General features: G+C 57.3%; 1 protein-coding gene across 9 annotated transcripts in view; it reads left to right on the top strand.

Annotated features, from left to right (window-relative positions):
- The window catches only part of MYT1 (myelin transcription factor 1), a 65,477-nt gene that overhangs the window by 12,412 nt on the left and 31,636 nt on the right, over positions 1 to 21,429 (top strand). For 5 of the 9 annotated variants that reach the window (XM_082362656.1, XM_082362659.1, XM_082362657.1 and 2 more), the window contains exons 1-4: positions 7,141 to 7,346; positions 8,696 to 8,796; positions 16,253 to 16,307; positions 17,323 to 17,353. In XM_082362656.1, the coding sequence (XP_082218782.1) occupies positions 7,208 to 7,346; positions 8,696 to 8,796; positions 16,253 to 16,307; positions 17,323 to 17,353 (326 nt within the window). In that variant the 5' untranslated portion in view covers positions 7,141 to 7,207. Of the gene's footprint in view, positions 1 to 7,140; positions 7,347 to 8,695; positions 8,797 to 16,252; positions 16,308 to 17,322; positions 17,354 to 21,429 lie in introns of those variants that run through there. The other 4 variants (XM_082362658.1, XM_082362661.1, XM_082362663.1 and 1 more) reach the window with 1 other exon arrangement.

The raw sequence follows: 21,429 nt of genomic DNA, 5'->3' as shown, positions 1-21,429 counted from the left end.
AATCACACCCCACACCATGCCATTTTTAAAAATATTTTTTGAAGCAATCTCAAACTCACAGAAACTTTTCAAAGGGTGTTTCTCCTGACCACTTGAGGGTGCGTTTGCCACTCTGTGCCCGTCACCCAGAGGGGTTTCCCACGGAGATGTTCTCTAGAACCACCGTCACCCAGGGTCGCCTGGCCCTCAACAGCGTCTCAAGGCGGGGCTCGGAACCACACGGGGTGCTGGTCTTGGTCAGGCGTGACCTCCCCCTCGGAGGGCGCCGGGCGCCGGGTGAGTTGTCCTGGGGCCTGGACGTGGGCTGCTTGGTGACGCCAGGGGTAACCCTGTCCGCGGGTTGGGGGCTGTCATCCCAGTGTCTCTTGCTGCAGTGACACTTTCCCCTTTGCGATGAATAAGTTATTTGGGGGGAAATACCACATTCCTCTTCACACTACCGATGTATTCATTTTGATTGACCTCTGAGTAGACGCACAGTTTATTTTATCCGGTGGATTATAGTCATTATTTTGATGCTCAGATCATCCTGCCGGCCGGGGGCAGCCCGCCAGTGCTGGCCTCTGTGTCCTTCTGATGCGTCTGTGACTGTCTGAGCGCTCTGTGCCCTGGGCCTGGAGCCACCCCTGCACCTAGCGTGCATGTGCTGCCAGCCTTTCAGCGGACGCATGCGTGGACACGCACGCATCTGGCTTTGTTTCTTGCTGAGAACCACACGTTCACACTGACGCCTCTGACTCCAGTCCCCCGGGATGCATTCTAGATCTCTCCCTTCCCGCGTGAGCGGCTTCTTCCTGCAGCAGTGAGGGGCCCAGTCTCCTTCGTATGCTCACTTGATCAACCACGTGTCTGCGCCAGGCCCCCCCTCGCCCTTCCACACGCGCTCGCCTGGCCTGTGGGCTCTTGACACCCACCCCCGGGGGACGCCCCACCCTCCGCTCCGGGCCGGGCCTTCATGGGCCCCGTTCGCCCGGGACTGTGGGTTCACAGGATGTGGGTCAGGACAGACCCAGCAGGACTTACGGCCTCAGGACCAGAGTCTTCTGCCACTCCCCACCCCAGCCCCCGGCTGGCTCCCCCTGCGTAATGCTGAGTGTCCTCTTCATTCATCCATTTTCACTGCTGCGCCCAGACATACACACCAAGATTACTTCTCATACAAGTTTTGCTTCTCTTGTAGATAACTTTCCCTGTCCCCTCTACCAACTTTCTTAGCGTCCAGTGGGGAGCATGCTTTTGAGACTGTCTCTGGAGGTGTTTTCATTCCACTATTTTCCTTGATTGATATTTTGTCTGGGGCCAGAGGGCAGAGGGAGTTGATTTTCAACCTTACAGTTTGCAGGTCTGGCTTCGCTGTTGGAATGCCATCCCAAGGATATCTTCCGTGTGTGACCTTCCCGCTGTGGGAGCTTTCAGGCCCTCTCGTTTCTCCCGGTGTTTTAGAATTTCACAGTGCTTGGCTTGGTTGGAGCAGGTCTTTTTTTCATTCACTGTGTTGGGCACTTGATGGGCCTTTCAATCTAAAAATAGAATTTCCTTTAGTTTTGGGAAATTATTTGTTATTATTTAGTACATGTTTCCCTCTCATTTTCTTGGTTCTCTCTGGAACTCGGGGGTTGGCCATTAGGTCCTGCGCGGCTTTTCCTCCTTTTCCCCCATCTCTCTGTCTTTTTCTTTATTTTTTTGGCTGCACCGCACAGTATGCGGGATCTTAGTTCCCCAGCCAGGGACCGAGCCCGCGCCCCCTGCAGTGGAAGCGTGGAGTCTTAACCACTGGACCGCCAGGGAAGTTCCTCTCTGTCTTTTACTTTCATTTACTTTTCTAGCATGTTTCTTTGACTCTCTCTCCCAACTCTTCTACTGGATATTTCATTTTGGTTTTGCATTTTATTTCCCAACTGGGGAAGACAGATGTGATGGTGTGAAGCCTTCTAAAAAAACCTCCCATACCAATCTCTACGTGCCACTGCCGGGGCCAGGCCACCTCCACTCTGTCCCGCCGTCCCTGGCTCTGTCCTGCCTCCTGATCCTAGCCGCCGTCCACGCTGCAGAGGAGGGGTGCTTCCTACGATGCTTCCTCACTCATCCACTGAAGGTTCCCAGATGCATTCCACACCCCACCCTGTCCAGGGTTCTGGCCCACAGGTCTCAGGAAGGTCCTGGGAACTCCCTTTGATGCTGGAGGGATGCTAAACGTTGTCCTGCAGCCCTGGGAGCTGTGCAATGTGGCCTGGGCCCTCCAAGGGCCTCCAAGGGCTTCCCGTGTGTGGGAGCACCGTCTGCGCCTCAGGGCTTCGGGGTCAGAGGTTCTCTGGCTTCAGAGGGTAGAATTCTGGGCTGTGGCTCCACAGCCCCCGCTCCCCCGCCCAGTGTCTACTGTGACCTGTGGTCAGTTTTGTGTGGGCCTTAAATTGTTGCTACAATTTTATTCTAACCCTTTTCTTCCTGCCTTTCTGGGCTTTGCCTTAAACCTGAATAGCAGGAAGGAGAGGGCGAATGAGGATTGAGATGAAAGGAGGAGAGAATTTTTCCTTCTAAATGGAAGATGTGTTTATATAGTCGTCCTTGGGTCTCTGCTGGGAATCGGTTCTGAAGGCTGAGGAGGCCTGCCCTCTCCAGGACAGCGGGGGCCCCGGCGTGGCAGCCCCACTGACGCACAGGCCGGGCACGGGGCCACGTGGTCAGTCGTGGGGGTGAGGGAAGGAGAGATCGGCTGCAGCCCTGGCTCAGCCGTGAGCTGCCGACGGTCCTGACGTGGCAGAGTAGGGCTGCGTGCGCTGCTCGGGGTCACGGTGTCCCTGCTACACAGAGGCACTTGTCTTCTCCTGGCCTGTGTCCCCAGAGCTGCTGCGGGGTGGGGTCTGAGACGCCTCGCCCTGCCCCCCAAGGCCCGTCCCACACCGCTGCCGCTAGCCGTCCTCTTCCTGCACCCCTGGGCCCAGCCCTACCTCATCTCCAGGTGGGCCCGGGACACAGGCCCACAGAAGCCAGGCTGGGGGAGCCAAAGGCAGCCTGCTCGCATCTGCTGCCCCGTACGAGGGTCTTGGGTTGTTGGGGGGGGGGTGCCTCACTGACCAGCCCCAGGCCTCCGGGCCAGCGGCTCACACATCACGGAGGACGCAGTTCACCTCTGGTCCTGCAGCTCCTGTGGTCAGAAATTTATTTTTGATGTGAGCCTCCACTGCATGGATCTCCTGCAGCGCCCAGAGCACACGGAGCCCTCCTGTGGCTGGATGGCCCTGGCAGTCGGCGCACGCCTCGCCCGCCCTGTGCTCCTGGCGTGGACGGGAGCCCCTGCCCTGCTTGCCTCCTCAGGTTTGCTCGCTTGGGCCGACCCGCGGGCCTCCTCCCTCTTTAAAGTCGGTCATCGTACCCGTGTCCGGGTGGGAGTTCCGTGTGTCAAGAGCCTGCCTGTGGGGCTCTCACCATTATGCTCCCTCGTGTGTGCCGTTGACTTTTAAAAAACAGCTTTACTGAAATATAACTTACTCGTCACAAAATTCACCCATTAGAAGTACACAGTTCAGTGGTCTTAGCATATTTCTAGGGTTAGGCATCGATCATCACAGTCTAACTTCAGAACATTCTCGTCCCCACAGAAAGAGACCCTGTGCCCGTGAACAGGCGTGCCCGCTGCCCCTCCCCTGAGCCCCGGCACCACTAATCTACTTTCTGTCTCTATGTGTTTGCCATTTTTGGACATTCTCTAACTAAGGACCTGTACAGTCTGGGATCTTTTTTTTGTCTGACTTCTTCCACTGAGCTTCTTCCCCTGATGCTTTTGAGGTTCACCCACACTGGACCCTGGACGGACACTTTAACCCTTTTTATTGCCAAATACTATTCCGTCATATCTTGCGTCGTCCGTTCAGCAATTGATGGACATTCGGGTTTTTCCCACTTTTTGGCTAGTATAAATAAACCTGTGATAAAGAGTTGGGTACAAGGCTTTGTGTGGACATATATTTTCACTTCTCTTAGATCTGTACCTGGGAGTAGAATTGCTGGGGCCTATGGTATGTCTATGTTTAATATTTTGATGAACCACCAGAATGTTTTCCAAAGTAGTGCCATTTTATACTCCCATCAGCAACGTATGAGGGCTCCAGGGTCTCCACATTCTCCCCAACACTTGTTATTGTCTGTTTTTTAAAAAAAAAAAATTATAGCCATTTTAGTGGGTGTGCAGTGGGATCATATTGTGGTTTTGACTTGCATTTCCCTGATGACTAGATGATGAGCATCTTTTGTATGTTATCTTTGGAGGAATCCCTATTCAAGTCCTTTGCCCACGCCGTGCGGCTTGCAGGATCTTAGTTCCCCGACCAGGGATCGAACCCGGGCCCCGGCAGTGAAAGCACCGAGTGCTAACCACTGGACCACCAGGGAATTCCCCTTTGCCCGCTTTAAAATTGGGTTATTTGTTTTATTCTGGAGTTGTAAGAGGTCTTTCTATACTCTGAATACAAGTCCCTTATCAGATATGTGATCTTGCAAATGTTTTCTCCCAGTCTGTGGGTTGTCTCTTCACTTGACTGGTGGTGTTATTTGACTTCCCAAAGTGTTAAACTTTGATAATGTCCAGTTCATCCATTTCTTCTTTTGTCGCTTGTGTTTTAGGAGTCCTGTCAAAGAAACCACTGCCTAACTCAAAAAGTCAGGATGATTTACTCCTGCGTTTTCTAGGAGTATTAACGCAGATGTTTAGATCTCTGATTCATTGTGTGAATTTTTACGTATGGTGTGAGGCGGGTTCACCTTTATTGTTTTGGTTATTCTATGTTCCTTGATCTGCCATATCAGTTTTAGAATCAGTTTATCAATTTTTGCAAACAAAACAGAACAGCTGGAGAGGTCAAAAGTGCTCAGATGCTGGTGAGATTCAGAAAATAACAGGCAGGATTTGGGCGCAGGACAGGCTGGGAGCAGGGCGGGGAGAAGTCAGAGGAGGCGGCGGTAGGACGGCCAGCGGAGCAGGAGGAGGAGAGGCTGCTGGCGGCCAGAGTACCCCAGGCGAGGAGGGAGGGAGCGAGTATCGGTGCAGGACGGGCGGGCGGCCAGGATGTCACCGGTGACCCTTCAAGGGCTGCTGCTTTGGTGGAGGGCTGGGAGCTGGCCTGGGAGCAGGGATGGAGTCAGCTTCTTGGGGTCCCTGAAGAAATCGGGTGGTGAAGCGGGTGGAGATGTGGAGCCCCGGGGCTGGGGTGCGGAGTCCAGACAGATTGTGTTTTGTGAATGTGGACGCCTCAAGCTTGTTGTAGAGTCGAGAAGCCCCAGGAAGGGTCCAGTTAGGGTAGGTGAGCAAACAGTTGAGAGGAAGATGGTCTATGGTTGCTTCTCCGAGGACACTTTAATTGGCATTGGGAAGAAGGGCCTGACAAGCCCCGGGGGAAGAGGTGGGCTCAGCCAGGATGGGACAGAGCGGGGACAGAGGAAGGCGGGGCATCAGGGGCTGACAGGTCCTACCGGGTGGGGGCATGGGAGAGCCAAGATGGGGGCTCCCTCTAAGTGAAGACCCTCCTCCTTTGCTTGCTGGGTGGAAGGCCGGTAGTGACAGCTCTTGGTTCCACAGGCAGGTCACCAGAGACACACAATCCAGTGAAGACTCTGAAAACATTTTGACGGGAGCTTCTCTTGAGTCCACAGGGTCTCTACTGCCTTCAGAGCTAAACAATCCACATGCCAAAGTGGCACGTGCTGGGGAGGCCTGATCTGACCTTGAACACTGGCGTCATTAGGAGAGGGACAGACCTGACTGTGGCCCCAGGAGGGCGATGCCAGTTGAGCTCCCAGGAGACTCCCTGCCCTGCGGGCCCAAGTGCGGCTGTTAACAGGCCTGGTTGCTTTTCTGAGCTTGTCTGCCGGCCAGAGTCCTGCCAAAGTGAGTTTGGGGCCTCCGTGGGGTCAGGCGCTGGGGCGACATGGAGCAGGCCGTCCCGAAGCGAGGCCACGGCCAGGGCCACCGGCTCCCAGGCGGCCTCTTTGTTCTGTGTGTCTGGGAGCAGGGCTTCAGACGAGCTCACTAGAGACCTGAGAGCCCAGGCAAAGGGCCGGTGTTGAGGAAAGCCCTGCCCACGTCGGATCCCGGGCGAGGGAAGCAGAGCCACCCTCACGCGGCCGCCGTGTGCCAGGCGCTCAGGCTCTGATGGCTCTTTCTCCTGCCCCACGGCTGGCGGCCGTGGTTTGGTCGTGTGTGGGCGTCAAGTGCTGCCTCTGTGGCAGCCGGGGTGCCGCGGCTCAGTGTGTCCACACAGCGGAGGGCTTGTCTGCGGTGGGACGTAGGCGGGTCCCAGCGGGGGACCAAGGGGGCCCCGGGGTTATCTCCAAGCGAAGGAGAAGCACCGTCACACTTTACTGTGGCGACTATGGTTTGCTACCCAAAAATTCCCGGGAAAAGGAAGGAGTCGTGTCAATTACGGACCCACGTCGTGTGGTTCTGGTCTCGGGGTGTGTGACTCCTGCAAGTTCCCTCCGCCTCCCAGGGCTGGTGCTGAAGACATCGCTGGGGTGCTGTTGTGAGGGAGATGCTGGGCACCTGTTCTTTTTACTCTTTTCTCTTAAGCTTTACAGACCATAGTCTTTATTTTATTTTTATTTATTTATTTATTTTTGGCTGCGTTGGGTCTTGTTGCTGTGCACGGGCTTTTCTCTAGTGGTGGCGAGCGGGGGCTACTCTTTGTTGCGGTGCGCGGGCTTCTCATTGCGGTGGCTTCTCTTGTTGCAGAGCACGGGCTCCAGGCACGCGGGCTTCAGTAGTTGTGGCACGAGGGCTCAGTAGTTGTGGCGCACGGGCTTAGTTGCTCCGTGGCACGTGGGATCTTCCTGGACCAGGGATCGAACCCGTGTCCCCTGCATTGGCAGGCGATTCTTAACCACTGCGCCACCAGGGGAGTCCGGGGTAGATGTTCTTAAGGCCCTCTTGTGTGGCCTGAGCCGGCGTGGGGCACAGGGAATGCAGGTGAGGGGAGGATTCCCTCAACAGGGCTTCGCTTCAGGAGAGAGCGGCGAGGCCCCTGTGAGCTGGTTCCCTCCCGTCACAGAACACAGAGGCCCCTCGGCACAGACCCGCACCCTTCACCTGCTGGGCTTCTCTGGGAAGCGTGTGGGACCGAGAGCAGGAAGACCTGGGAGGGGGGCTTCCAGGACACCTGCCGGGACGCCGAGGGGGAGCGAGCCATCCTGCTCACGGCAGCACAGATCTCAGGGTATGTCCTTCCCTCCAGCTGCCAGGGAGATATGCCCAGTTACCCCACTTATTCACATATGTCACCATGGTAAGAAATTCTGCTGGAGCCTCGCAAATCAGCCCAGGGTGAGGGTTCCTGCAACGTCTTCTCTGACGGGAGGTACGTGTGGAAGGGGAACCTCATTTGTGGCCAGCGGTCTCCCAGCCTCCAGTGTCGCTCTAGATGCAGAATTCCTACCACCCGTCTTCAAGCGCGACGCACACCCCGTGGCCAGAGCCATTCTTGTCAACTCACCTCCCAAGCGTCCTCCCTTCCATCGCCTTTGGAGGAGACTGTCTGCTCCCTCCTCACCACAGATGCTGTTTGCTGCCTCCTCCTCCGGGGTCCGGGGCCCTGGGCGACCCCTGTCATAGGTTTGGGTGGGTGGGCCTGGCTCCCCTTACAGTCTGCTGGTGGCCGTGGGGTAGCTGGCCCGAGATGTCCAGTTCACACCTCCCTCGTGGAGTCCAGTCCTCAGGGGCGCCCCCTGCAGCTCAGTGAGGGTGAGGCACAGAGTTGGTGCACACAGTAGGTGCCAAATTCTGGTAGTATTACCCATTCCTTTGAAGACTGTGCATTAGGCCGTCTCCTTGACAACCAATCTGCTTCCCTCCTGTGCTACTGGGGCTCTTTAATGGGATGGAGACGTTTCCAGACAAGAGGGCAGTGTGGCCGGAGCACAGGGCAGGAGTGGTGGAATTATAGCAAAACAGCATTGGGGATGCACATCAAAAACGTGAGGAAAGAAGGATGATGGGTGGTACAGCAGTGTGCCTGACCTGCCTTCAGCAGAACCCAAACTCACTTCCAAGGAGAGGCAGAAAGCAGAATGCAGGAATATTCATTTCCTGTTTTTATTGTTGGTTACTTCATGACCTTCCTTTGAAACGCTGCAGTTGTAGAAAGCTGGTTGTCATGGAAACAAGGGAGTGCTGTGCAAGGAATAGGTACACAATGCATTTCTTTGTCCGGTCCAGCTGATGCCTTTAGCCTCTGCTTTGACGTGTGAATTTATGTGAGGAATTAAATATTAACTGGAAGTATTGCCCTGGAGAGAGGCAGAAACACAGGGAGAGGAAAGATGCCGGGAACCCTGGCAAAGGGGAGGCAAAGCGTTGGACCTCACCTGACTTGTGCCAGCCCCCTGGTCGGAGTGGCTGTTAGTGGAAATCCACCCCCACTTCCTGACATGTTCCATGAAACAGCGCAAGAGCTGGGACGATGGTGCAGGGGTGAGGGTGCTAGAAGCTTCTGAGGACTGTCCGAAGCAGAGAGTGATTTTCCCCCAAGAGCTCCTGTCCTTTATTCCTGAGACGGTCATGGGGCCATGACCTTGGGTGTCTTTCTGGCGGATTCCAGAAAACAAGGATCGTATGAGTGCTGTGTACAAGAGTGGCCCAAGTTTCTCGATTTCTCCCCTTGAGCTGGCACAGCTGGCGTTCATTAGGTTTTCTTTTTCTGACTCTCAGAAAATGAGTTCCGGGGTGAGCTGCTGAGTCAGAGGTGGACGCACGGAGACAAGACCGACAACTGCAGGACCCCGAGACTCTTCCTGGGCGGACACGGCAAGGTGAGGTACTTGGAGCGCAGCCCCCAACCTGGGGCCCCTGGGTCCGGGCAAGGGTCCTTCTCACTCCTTGGCGTGGAGCATGGAGGTGACTTTTGGTCTAGTCATTATCAGTCTAGATTAGGCAAAGAATAAGTGGAGGCTAGGACCATCAATGATCTTGTCACTTTAAAATTAAAGGAAGAAAAGTGACTCTGAGTAGAGTAAAACTAAAATGTGACAGCAGGTCCCACGTCTGCCAGGTCCCTGCTCTGGGACCCGGTCCCCCCCGGGCTCCCCGGTGCACTTCAGTACTTGCTGTTCTCCCCGCTGCTCGCTGGGCAGCCTTTGCTGCAGGGACTCCTGAGGTCCGCTGGTCTGGTTTATTGCAATCTTCCCAAGTGGGGGCCTGTGGTGCCCTGCTCATACCTGCCTGGAACTCGCTGGTGGAGGTGACTCGGGCACTCCACCTCCACAGGGATGCTCCAAGCCCAGATATCACATGCACTCATAGCCACACCAAACCTCTAATTCTGGATGTGCTCACTCCCCATGATGTGCTCTGGGTGAGGCCAGGTCCCCAGGCTCAGGTGACCCTCAGAGATGGAAGTGTGGGTGACAACGGGCTTGGTGGGCATCCCTTCCCAGATCTCAGATTCTGATCTCTCATATTCTTTGACATGTAGATGCTCTCCATCAAGGATCCAAGCCATGACCCAGAGCGTGGCCACCAAGAAGTGGCAGCCCAGGCTATAGACAGGCAGGGCTGTGAAGTTTTAGGTGGCAACCTCATTTGAGGGTGCTTGTATTTTACTCTTGAAGCCCAGCATTTTTCTTTTGAATCTGGTGACTGGAATGCACATGGAAGGGGTCTGTCCTAGCACCTCATCAAGCACCTCCACTCACACTCTTATTCCTGTGTGATCGTCAGTGCTCTGCTGAGCCACGTTTGAGCCTGATGCAAAAGGAAAAGACACAAATGCTGGCCCGGTCTTTATTTAAAGTTTTGTTATTTTGCTCATCATGGAATTTTTGCATTAATTTAGATGTTTTAAAATATTGCATTAAATTATTATTTAATTTGATCACTTAGTTTTGTTTCCCCCTTAAATTTGCACCTGACTGAATGCCGTACTCGCCTCACCCATCTGGCCCTGAGCACTCAGGGATCACGTGACCAAGAAGCGACTTGATTTGAGGCCAGGGGCTCTGGGTGCCGTGTCTTCACAGTGGCTGGCGTTGTGTAAGGGATAGGTAGGAAGGCTGCAGTCACCCCGCGGCTCAGGTGTGACAAGCTTGGAGCGTGTGGGACCTGCTGGGGACATGCCCGGTGGCCACGCTCAGCTTCTCCCCCAGCGCCGACTGTTTCACAGCTGCTCCGTTAGGGTCATTTCCTCTAGTTGGGCAGGCAGGGCCAGAGGTACTGCTCTGAGCAGAGAAACCAAGAAGAGTGAGCCAGAGGAGGAGGGACTATGGGGCTGGCGCGGGGGCACCTTCTGACTGAGGAGGCCGAGAAGGGGTGGGGGCACAAGAGGGCAGAGCACGCGCAATGGCAGGGCTGGCCTGAGAAGGAGGCGGGGGGCTGGGGAGCTCGGTGCCTGGAGGGCAGTGGGGGCAGAGGAGTCCTGTGTGGGAGGTGCTCACCGCCGCCGCCTCGGCCTCTGAGTTCAGCACCGGGCGTGTGGACAGCTCGGAGGTGCGTTTGGAAGGGGATCTTAGACAAGATCAGGTGGTTGTGTGCTTTGTGGGAAGTGCTGGGCATTGGGCTTTTTTTTTTTATAAACTTAAGGAGAAAAGGAGTAGGTATGGATGGTAGGACGTTAAACCTCTTCTTGACCTTGAAGAATGAGGCATTTGGGCCCCAGATCATGGGTGTTCGGTGGATGACTAGAGATATGCAGCCCAGGGCAGGGTGGTTGCACGAATGCTCAGTGGGGCCTCCTTCCTGCCACCCCAGTGGACGCTCCCGGCGAGGGAAGGAGGTGGCGCCGGGTGTGTCCTCTGACCTGCCCCATTGGATGTGGCTAGATTTCTACCCCGAGAAGGTGGAAACCCCATTTATGCTAAAGTTTTAGACAGATGGACCCAGGCATGGCTGCTGTATCAGGGTGTCTATTATGTAGTTATAATTTTAATGTAGGGGTTGGAGTGAGCCATGACCCCATGCCTGGAGATGCCAGAAGAGCCCCTCCCAAGACGTGTATTAAATAATGCTCCACGGGGTGTCATTTCTACAACCCAAGGAGAGGGTTGGTCTATTCAGCCGTCAGTCGGTTGAACAATGGGTGGAGTGTCAGAGATTTGCAGACACACAGTCAGGCGTCCTCCGAAGGGGACACAGCCGTCACCGCCAGGAACCAGGGGTGCTGTGACAGCTGTCAGGAGGTGCAGGGGTGCGGGTGTGTGGTTTAGCCTCAGCCATCAGAGAATGGAGAGCAGGATGTATGCTGAGGGTCCCTGAGACAGCAGGGCTTCAGCATCTTCAAAGCAGAGGGCTGCGCTTGGGTCTGCCCCTGCTGCGGTTTGCGGGCTGGGCTGGGGGTGGGGAGGGTTCCACTGCAATGCTTGGTGGGAGAGGGAGCAGGGAACGTACTTGAAAGCTGCTCTAAAATCCTTCAGGGGAGCGTCTCCCCAGAGGTAGGAGCATGGATTTGTCCCAACACTCTGCCCCCAGGCTGTGCGCACGGTGAGAGAATAAAACCAGCCCAGACCGTGCCCCTCCTCTGCCCTCCTCTCCCCACGTCACCCCCTCCTTCTAGGCAGGCTGCCTGGTCCTGCGAGTCAGCAGACACTCCCCCTTCTCCGTCTGGGTCTTCCCGGAGGAAAAGGGACCCTATCACCCAAATAATCTTGTGCATTTTAAAGTTGCCCTAAGTCTGTTCTAATCCCCAGCTTTGCAGGCTGTTGGAACGCATCCTAAGTAAAATGGAGCCCTAGCCTGACTTCCCGGACTTCCTCCTCCAGCCCAGGGCCAGCGTGAGTCCTCTGTGGTCCCAGGCGGCCTGGACTCTCCAGCAGCTCGGGGCTCTGGTCTCTGCTCTGACGGCTCCTGGCCACCTTCCCCAGCTCCAGGATCTCAGAGATGTTTCAGATTGTCCCAGTTTGTCTGTCCATCTGCCTGTTTGTCTGACCTTCCACAATATGCCCCGAGCAGTGAATGAGGTCTCTGCAGGGAGACACTGACCTCAAAAACATGAATGGTTGAGCTTATTTCAGATGGAGCTGAGCAGGCCCAGGGGGAGAGTGAGAGAGGGGCTGCAAAGAGGGAGGACACAGGCCTGACCACTGAGAGGTGCTGGCCACCCAAGGGTGCACCGTCTCCACGGGTCAGGGGCACACGCCCCCTGAGGCCCTCTTCCCTGAATGTCCTCAGGTCCTCTCTGATCCACGGGGCCTCCCCACTCCCACCCAGGCTCCCACGGCTGAGCAGCCCCTTCCTCTTGAGCTCCCCCCCCGACGCCCTGACATCTCCCCTTCTCTGGAGTGAGGGACCTGCTGCCTCGGGTCCCATAGCTGGTGCTACTCAGGCCAGGACAGCCTGCAGGGGCCAGAGAGTCAGGCGATGTCCAGGGCTGCTCAGGGCCAGACTCCAGCGTGGAGTCTGGTTTTCGTCTAGCCCTTAGCCGTGGTGCAGAAGGGCAGGGACGTGGTGTAGGGCGGAGAGGGGGCGAGCTCTTCAGCTGTGAAGGCCCCGGGAAGAACCAAGAAGAAAAGAGAATGAAAGAGAGACAGAGAGAGACATAGAGAGTCAGGGAGAGGGAGACAGGGACAGAGGGAGAGAGCCGGAGAGAGAGATTCAGAGAGACACAGAGAGACAGACGGACAGAGAGAGGCTGACTGAGCAAGAAAGAGAAACGGGGGAGGCGCCCCTCCAGGAACCGCCTGCAGGCCCCTGAACCTGGCAGGGGGTGGGCAGACCTGGGTTCTGGGGGTAAAGCTGAAGATCGGCACAAAGCCCGCTGGACCCCTGACTGGACATTCCCGGGGGAGAGGCCACCCCGTCAACTGTGTTACTGGCTGTGCGTCTGGATTCTGAGAGCCCTTCTCACAACCACAGCCTAAGAAGCTGCTGGTTTCAAGGTTGCTCGGCACGTTTGCTCTCTTGGTCCCCGAGTTTGTAAACATCCAACCCGGGAACTCAGGTTTGGCAAGGGTGCCATGTGGAAGGGGCTGGTTTTTGTAACAAGTCATTGTGAGAACCGTTTACATTTAAGAAGAGCTTACACGATTACTCTTGACTTTCCAAAAAATACAAAGCAGAAGCAAGCATTGCCACCCCCTTGAGCGAGACCATCACGTGACACAACAAAGCAGGTTCAGAAGAAGGGCGAAGAGACTGTTCTCGCTGGTTAAGAGATGTGGTCGGGGTTTCCCTGGTGGCGCAGTGCTTGGGAATCTGCCTGCCAGTGCAGGGGACACGGGTTCGAGCTCTGCTCCGGGAAGACCCCACATGCCGCGGAGCAACTAAGCCCATGCGCCGCAACTACTGAGCTGTACTCGAGAGCCCACGAACCACAACTACTGAAGCCCGCGTGCCTAGAGCCCATGCTCCACAACAAGAGAAGCCACCGCAATGAGAAGCTCATGCACCGCAACGAAGAGTAGCCCCCGCTCACAGCAAACAGAGAAATGCCTGCGCGCAGCAACAAAGACCCAACGCAGCCAAAAAAAAAAAAAATAAATAATAAAAAAAAGAGAGATGTGGCCAAACGGGGTGTGTTTGCGTTTGTAAATTATTCTCCCATAGTTTTCCTACTGAAGACAGAACGACTGAAATATTAATTAGAGCGAAGAGCTGGTTTAGGGAGCCCAGGGCAGCCGTAGACAGGCCGCTGGTGGCGGAATGCAGTTGGCGTCACAGAAGCAGCGTGGACCAGTTCTTGAGAGATCACTAGCCCCACAGTGGGGGCATTGAGGCCGGCTAGGCCGGGACGGGGCCCTTCACCCTCCAGGTGGGAGGTCACTCAACTATGTGTGGGCCTTTCAGAAACAGACTTGACTGGTTTGTGCTCGGAACAAGGGAAGAATTTTAAAAAATAAATTAATGAAAAATTGGGAAGTGTCTCACTGTCTCGGCCTGTCTTGCTGTGGTGGCGGCAGAAGGCGGGGCGGCCAGCAGGATGAGCTACCCATCCACACGTGAGGCACCAGTGCTGAGGGTGGGAGGGTGCAGAGAACCACCCTCGGAGAAGGAAGACAGTAAAAGCCCAGTGGAGCTGGCTCAGAAATCAAGGTTTCCCTGCTTGCCCGTCGATGGCGGCATCCGCCTCTTAGAAGCTCATTCTCATATTGAAGCGCTAACCCTAGTTCTTCCTCCCGTGGTTCAGTTTTTTCCCTTTTCACATCAAAGCTCCGTGCACTGGAGAGAACTTCTCACTTATTGACCATTTGATGCAGATAAATTGCAAATGGAAAGGTGCTTGGCAGAACGAATGCCACAGCTGTCAGCTCTGTCAACAGGAGCTTGCAGTGTGCAAGCAGCGCCCGTTCGCATCCTGCAACCCTCTCTGTTCTGGGCTCTTTGAATAATTTATCTTCAGGAAATCCACATTGCCAAGGCACGCTTTAACCTAGCAGAAGGATCGCCAATTTCCTTGGGAAAACTGACCAAAAAAAAAAAAGGAGCTGTAGATTGCATTTCAGCTGAGAGCGGCCTGGCAATCAGACGCCTTGGCCCCTTTGTGCCGCTGCATCGGAAGCCGCGGTGCTGGGCTCAGCGCAGACGACGTTTGAAGGCTCGTAAATGTAATGAAGTCCCTTTGACACCTGCTCCTCTCTTCACTTTAAATGTGAGCCATTGGTCCATGGGGAACTCTGCTTTAAAAATAGAAATTATAGTAATTGTCGTCCGTGCTGTCGGGAGGCTGTAAACGCATAGCTCTCAGCTCTACCGCCTGGAGTCGACGGCTGCATAAATTACCCCAGGTTGTGATTTCCGTCCTTAACACAGCACATGAATCTTTGTACGTTCGTGCTGCCCGGGGTGGGGGGCTCACTTTGCAAGTTCTAGCTTACGAGCTGGGGAGTTAATGGGAGGAGTCCCTCGTCTTTCTTCCTGAGCGGGACCTTAGCTGCTTGCCCCGTGCTGGCCTCTGGGGACTGAAGCCCCGCTCCGGCTGCTCCTTTCCCACCGCCTGGCTTTGCTCTGATGGCCTCTTGGGGGCCTGGGCGGTGGGGCTGCTCCCTCCCGTCCCTGACCACAGGGCACACCTGCTGGGAACAGGGCCCCTTCTGTCTCCTGCTCCTGCCCAGACCCGGCTGAGGATCCCGTGTGATGACCCGTGCCCCGGGGGCGTCCCTGCCCTCGCGGGGCTCTGCCTCGTTCCCTGGAAGGACAGGGCGTGGGCAGCAGCCCGCATGGAAGTGGGTCTGAGGCAGAGAATGTGGGGCAGGGGCTGCTGGGCTCAGGCAGGGTGGCCAGAGGACGTGCGGGGTCTGGACAGTGCGGGGTCCCCGTGCCCCTCGAGGGCCTCCGCTCACTCTCTCCTGGGGGAGTCAGCATCTCTGGGAGGGTGGCCTGTGTGTCGGGTCCAGGTGACACCTCGGCCTGCACTCCTACCAGCTCTCACCCCCGTCTGCTTCCCGCCTCCAGAGCCAGTGCCGTGGCCGTGGGCCCTTGGCATGTGGCTGGTCAAACTCAGAGGGGCCGTGAGTCCAGGACATGTGCAGGATTTCTAAGAGTTAGCACTAAACAAAATCCCGTTCATAACTTTTTCTGTTGATACTGTTGAAATGATAATGTTTCGGAGAGACTGGGCTAAGTAAAGTTCAGTATTAAAATCAATTTCACCCGCTTCTGTTTACACTTGTGACGTGGCTGTTAGAAAATGTTCAACGATGCGGATGGCCTGCGCTCTCTTCCACTGGGCAGTGGTGCCTGGAGGCCCGTGCTGCCGGGAGCGCCCACGTTTCGGGGTGCCCGGCTCATGTTGAGGACGATCAGGTCCCCAAGCTCAGGCTGCCCCCCTGGGCTCTCCGTGGGACAACGCACGGTGGACAGTGCCCCGCTCAGGTCCCAGGCACCTGTTTCTGACAAGATGACCCTCGAGTGCCGGGGTCACCAACCCCCAGGGGAAGCTGGGCTCTCAGCACGGCGGGGTCAGAGTCTGCGGTGGGTGGTGTCGCCAGGGGACCGTGTGTTACGACACCCGACGTTAATGAAGGCTTGGTGGCTGCAGCTTCCTCCTCGGATGTGAGCCTGGGGGCAGCAGGAGACGAGGGACACGATGGGGCCAGCGGTCTCCGCCCCGAAGCGCCTCTGCCTCACCTGCTGCGCGCAGGTCCGCAGGCCATTCCTGCCCTGTGACCTGTCCTTGTCTCCTGCGTCAGATTCACAGGCGCCGGTGAAGCTTGAGACAGAAAACGCCTGGAGGTGACGCTGCAGACACAGGGGTGGCTCTGCCGTCTTCCCGTTGACAGCACAGTTGTTTTTACTTGCAGATGAGCTTAGAAAATGACGAACAGTTGTTTTTACTTGCAGATGAGCTTAGAAAATGACGAAAAGAGAGCTCGTACAAGATCCAAGGCCCTCCGAGGTGAGTTCCACCCTCCCCTCCCAGCAGAGTCTGGCCTGGGCCGTCCACAGCCTGTCTCTGGCCAAGAGTCCCAGGTCCTAAAGCTGTAAATGCCACTTTCCGCAGCAGTTGTCCTTAGGAGGACAGAATCCCGCAGCAGTGCCTCGCCCCTGGGACGCTCCTCCCCTACGCTGGGCACCTGGTGGCCTCAGGCTTCTTCAGCCTCAGGGTGCATTTGAGGGCCACGGCCACTGGGGGGCTTTTGGCCCAGATGCACCTGCTGGGGAGGAGATGAGGTGGCAGCCCCCGGCGCTGCAGAGTGGGGAAAGCAAAACCTGGTTAGACCTGTTCTGTTTGGGAAGGAGAGGCCTCCAGCCTCGCATCACTAGCCTCTCTGCCTCCCAGGAGGTTAGTCTTGGCGCTGAGGGCACTGGGATGTTGCTGGGTCGAGCTGGCACTGGGGTGGGGAGAGGGGCTGAGGCCCTGCTTGCTCGGTAAGGACCAAGTCCCGACACCCTGGCCAGCCCTGCCACCCCGACCCCACAGGGCACACACTGCTCCTGGGCGTGGGTGGCCCTCAAGGAGGGGCCAGACGCCCCGAGCTTCTCAAGTGTCTGCCAGGCAGACTCCTGAAAGTTCTTGTCCCAGAGGCCCCATCACTGAGGGACCAGGTGCTTGGACCACCTGTTCTCTTCTCCAGCCAGCTTCATCCTCTGGGTCCTCTTTCCAGCCAGAAGCTGACTTCTCCCTGAGATTAGAGAAAGAGATGCTGTCCCAGGGAGCCTGTCTTAGCTGGGGCCTCTGTCCAACTCTGCAAAACCAGCAGCCACCGGTGGGGGGGGGTCTGACATGAGCACCGGCTTGGAGGAGGCAGCTCCCTCCGTGAGACCCTGGAGGACATTCTAGGAGGCCAGGGAAAGCGGGGTTCAGGACGGAGGTCGCCCCCTCTCTTCAGTCGCTTGTGCTGTGAAGATACACGTGCCTTTTCAGTTCTGCTTCCCACACGAGTTTCCCTGTTTCTCTTTCTCTCACTCAGCTCCCCCAGAGCCCACAGGTGCCGACCTCAGGTAAGAAAGGTTTCCTGCCCGCACCCAGCATGGTGCACGCCTGTGACCCCGTTCGTCCTAAACGTTGCACTGGGTGCTTGGAATTGAGCAACCGTGCCCGGGCCCCTGCTTTCCCTGACGAGGCCCCTTTCTGCCTGGCCTGTGTGCATCTGTCTTCGCCCTGCCTCTTCCTCTCCCACCTGGTCCTGGCGCCACCACGCAGCCAGCCTTGCACGGTGGCACAGATGTGCTCACACCTTGTCACCCCTCGGACATGACTGTCACCATGGTCCTCAGCCAGCAGCAAGGTGCTGTCTTAGTGGCTCCTCGGCCAGAGATGAGGGCACAGGCTGTCCCACGCCCGAGTCTTCCACTGACTTGAGGGCAGGCAGTGGCTTATGTATCGGCTGAGCTCTGTGACTTTCCAGATTCAAGGCTGGCCTCACAGGGACGGGCATCCTGAACAGGAGGGAGGACAGACACACGGCAATTTGCTGGGTTGAAGCAGGAGGGGCCAGGCTTCCTCCCCAGAGGTTGACTTGCCCTCGCCTGCTGGCTTCCGTCCTGAGCTTGGCCAAAGCCTTTGTGTGTGTGTGGAGGGGAGGGGCTCGGGGGAGGCCAGAGAGAAAGCCACCCCAATGCTTACGTGCTGGACTGCCCCAGCACCACCCCACGTGGCCTTCGGACTGCAGGTTCTGTGGGCCTGGGCTCTTCCCGGGGCTCCCAGGGCCGGCCCCTGGGCCATCTTGCCCAGACAGAGCTCCAGTGAATGGTGTCCAGTGACCGGCAAGGAAACCAGCCTCTCGCATCCCCCCTTTTCGGGCGAGGGGTAGTGCCAATGCATCTGGCTCAGAACACTGGAGAAGGAAGGGAAGGCCCCCAATGTGCCAGGTGGGCTCTGGATGCCCCGTCTAATTTTTATAAATTTCCTGTGAGATGGGGCCAGACTTGAACTGCGGCCAAGGTACCCTGCCTGAGGCTTGTCGGAGGGACGAAGGGGCTCCGAGCCCACCTCCCGCCCCTGGGGCAGCTCTGGGGCTGCGTTCACCACGGTGCTGCTCCACCTGTGCTGCGGGCTTGGGGGTGATGGCCGCTCCCTGATGGACATTTCTGTGGGCTTCCAGACTCGCGGATGGAGGCAAACAGAGCTTTCTAGTTACTGAGGGTGGGTGCTGTTCTTCTGTGCTCCCTCTGCCCCAGCCTGGAGCAGCTCTCTCCACCTAATTGCATGGTTCCAGGGCATAAGCCGCTACTACATTCTTAGGGGTGAAGATTCTCACTAGACAGTGAGCACATCTGGGGCTGGGACCATCTTATTCTTCACCAGATAGTGGCTGAGTGGATGGCTTTTGCCAGTCAGGAGAATGAGACCCCAAAACATCCCAGCATCTCTCCAACCTTTGAGGCTGTAACTTGGAGGCGGGAGGGGAAGGACGTGGGAGCGGTGCGCAGAGCCCCACGCATGTGGCGGGCCCCGCAGCGGCTGCACGATGCCGTCCGATCTCAGGGATTGTCATGGAAGCGCTGGCGGCTGGTGGTGTTTCCCCACTTGTGAAGTGTGGAAACTGAGGCTCGGAGGGTTAGAATTCATGCAGCCAGAATAGCTGAATCACACACCCTCCTGTTCAAAGGCCAGTCCTGGTCGCAGGGCTGGAGGGTGAGGGGGGCACAGCAGCCAAGCCAGGCCCCTGGGAGTTGCAGGGAGCACAGTGGTCGGTTCCCTGGAGGGTAGGGGTCTGTGGGTGGACCACTGGAGGAGACCCCACATGACGCTCAGAGGGGCCGCGGGCCGCAGGGTGGAGAGCAGGTCTCCCGGAGGAGGTGCTGCTTCCCTTGGGCTACGTGACGTTCACCTGGGGACATCCTGGGGACAACGAGGGGGAGGAGGCTGGGCACAGGACTTGAGTTTTGGTAACAGCTGTTAATTTTGGCAACAGATGAAGTAATGGAGGAGATTGGAAAGGCAAACCCGAAGGGCTAGGTTTCTCTTGAAACTTTGAAGCAAAAATGACCCAGAGTAGATTTGTTTTGAAATACTCTAAGAGCGGACTTGACCAGTGTAAGTAAGGGGATTGTGTGAGCATCTGGATCTTGCCCAGCGTCATCGATCTCTTGGTCTCACCCTGTGTACATGGTGATAGTGAGACCCGCATGCAATCTGATGGAGAAACTGGGGAGAAATGCACTGACGTGTTCTAGCAACGAAGTCCTCAGCAATTCTTCCCGCTTCTGAGAATCGGTGCTTAGAGGGAAATCCACGTGGAACGTGCCACTCACGCCTGAGTTCACAACTGCTTGCTGGCCACGAACCACCCGTGGGGCACGATCCATGGGGCGCTGTGATTGTGCGTTCACCCCGCGGGAAGGGGCAGGCACTGCGAGCCCGACTCCTGCTGCCAGCACGTGGCGGGCTGTGGTTGGTCCCGGCGGGGTCTTCGCAGTGGGCGTCAGCACAGGGAGAGTGACCCTGGGGCAGACGCGCCGCTGGGGTGTCAGAGGAACCCCTTCGGAATCAATTGACGGGAGGACGGGTCACAGGGAAGCTGTACCCTCAGGACTCACTCTGTGGACGAGGGACTTGCACCCTGTGGACCCAGAGTCTGTGGCCCACCGCCCCCAGCGGCCCTTTCCCCAGCTCAAGCAGAGACTCCAGGAGCCGCTTGCCGGCGAGGGGCGGTTGCTAGGAAACGAGCTGAGGAGCGAGTGGGCCTGGACCAAGCAGGACTCCCAGCTGCCTCCTCCCACCCGGAGCCCCTTCAGCTCTTGCTCTGCCATGAAGCCGAGTCCCTGAGAGAAAACAAGCGGGTCTGGTGGCCTTTCCCTTTGCGCAGTGAAGAGCCAGCAGACCGCCCCGCCCCGCCCCGCCCCGGTCTCCATGGGGCCATCTGCTTCCACGCTGTGGGAGGTGGCTTACGCAGGGAAGGTGGGCGCCGCCCTCTCTGCAGAAGGGAGTGGGTGGACCCCTCTCGGAGCATCCTTGGGGCGTCTCCCAGTCCCGGGAAGGACACCCGTCTGCCACGCCCGCGCCCCAGTCCCCAGCCCGCCTGTCCTCACCTGAGGGCCTCCTCTTGAGCCACTGGCCAACTCCTGCCAAGGCGACAGAAGGGAGTGGGGAACCCTCTACCTGCCTCCACGGGGCCGGAGGGAAGCCGGTCCCTTCCAGGGGCTCCCGCTGGGGCATGGCTCCTCCCAGCCTCCGCCACGGCCTGAGAACTACTGTTTATGTTCAGATCCTCAGATCCCTCCGAGCCATCGCCAGGACCCCGCTCAGGCTGACGGCAGGCAGGCCCTCTGCCCACTCCCTGTCTCTGCCGCACGCGGCGCCGTGCTGGGGCATCGCGGGAGGGCTCGGCCGGGTCTCCCTCTTCCCCCGTGCTGGGGAGGGGCTCCAGAGGCCTGGAACCAGAGCTGCTGCCTCACCCTGCCCTCCGGCCCCGAGCACACAGAGGGCATCCTACCAGCCCTGGGGGTGCCCATAGGGTGACCTGCTGGCACTGAACCCCTGGGGCCCCGGCTGGGTCTCAGGTCGCTTTCAACGGGTACTCTCTCTGCTGGCACATGGGGAGAAGGGGGTCTCCAGATTCCTCTCCCAGAGTGGCCCTTGGCAGCTCTGCACATGTGGTGCATGCCTGGCCCACTGCCCTTGGAGGGGCTGGCCCTCAGGGCTGGAGGCCAGGTGCTTCTGAGCTGGTGGGCGGAGGTGTGGCTCGGAGCAGGTGACGTGTTTGGGGGCAGTGCCAGTGCCACAGCAGCTGGCACCTAATTGCCTGACTGACTCAGTGATTAATCGACTAATTGGGACCTCAGCTTCAAATCCCCAATAACAAGGAGCTTTTGTGAAGAGTCTCAAAGCTAGTTCTTGAGAAAGTGACAGCAAGTGTGGGGCATAGATTTCAGACTGAGAGGCCTTGGGCAGCAGCAAGTCCTGTCTGTCTGGAAAGGAAACTCACAGTAAAGTTCGCATGTTCCCCCCCCCATCCTCCCCCTTCCTCTCCCTCTCCTCCCTCTCTCCTTTCCTCTCTTCTTTTAAACACCAGGAGACGAGCCACGGTGGCCTTATCATGGGGGGCTGCAGGGTGCGTCCCCCTCAGAGACCC

The sequence above is a fragment of the Balaenoptera borealis genome (assembly GCF_965194805.1).
Source record: "Balaenoptera borealis genome assembly, chromosome: 16".
NCBI lineage: Eukaryota > Metazoa > Chordata > Mammalia > Artiodactyla > Balaenopteridae > Balaenoptera > Balaenoptera borealis.
The sequence above is the reverse complement of the archived record's forward strand: the minus strand, read 5'-3'. Positions and strand labels throughout refer to the sequence as shown.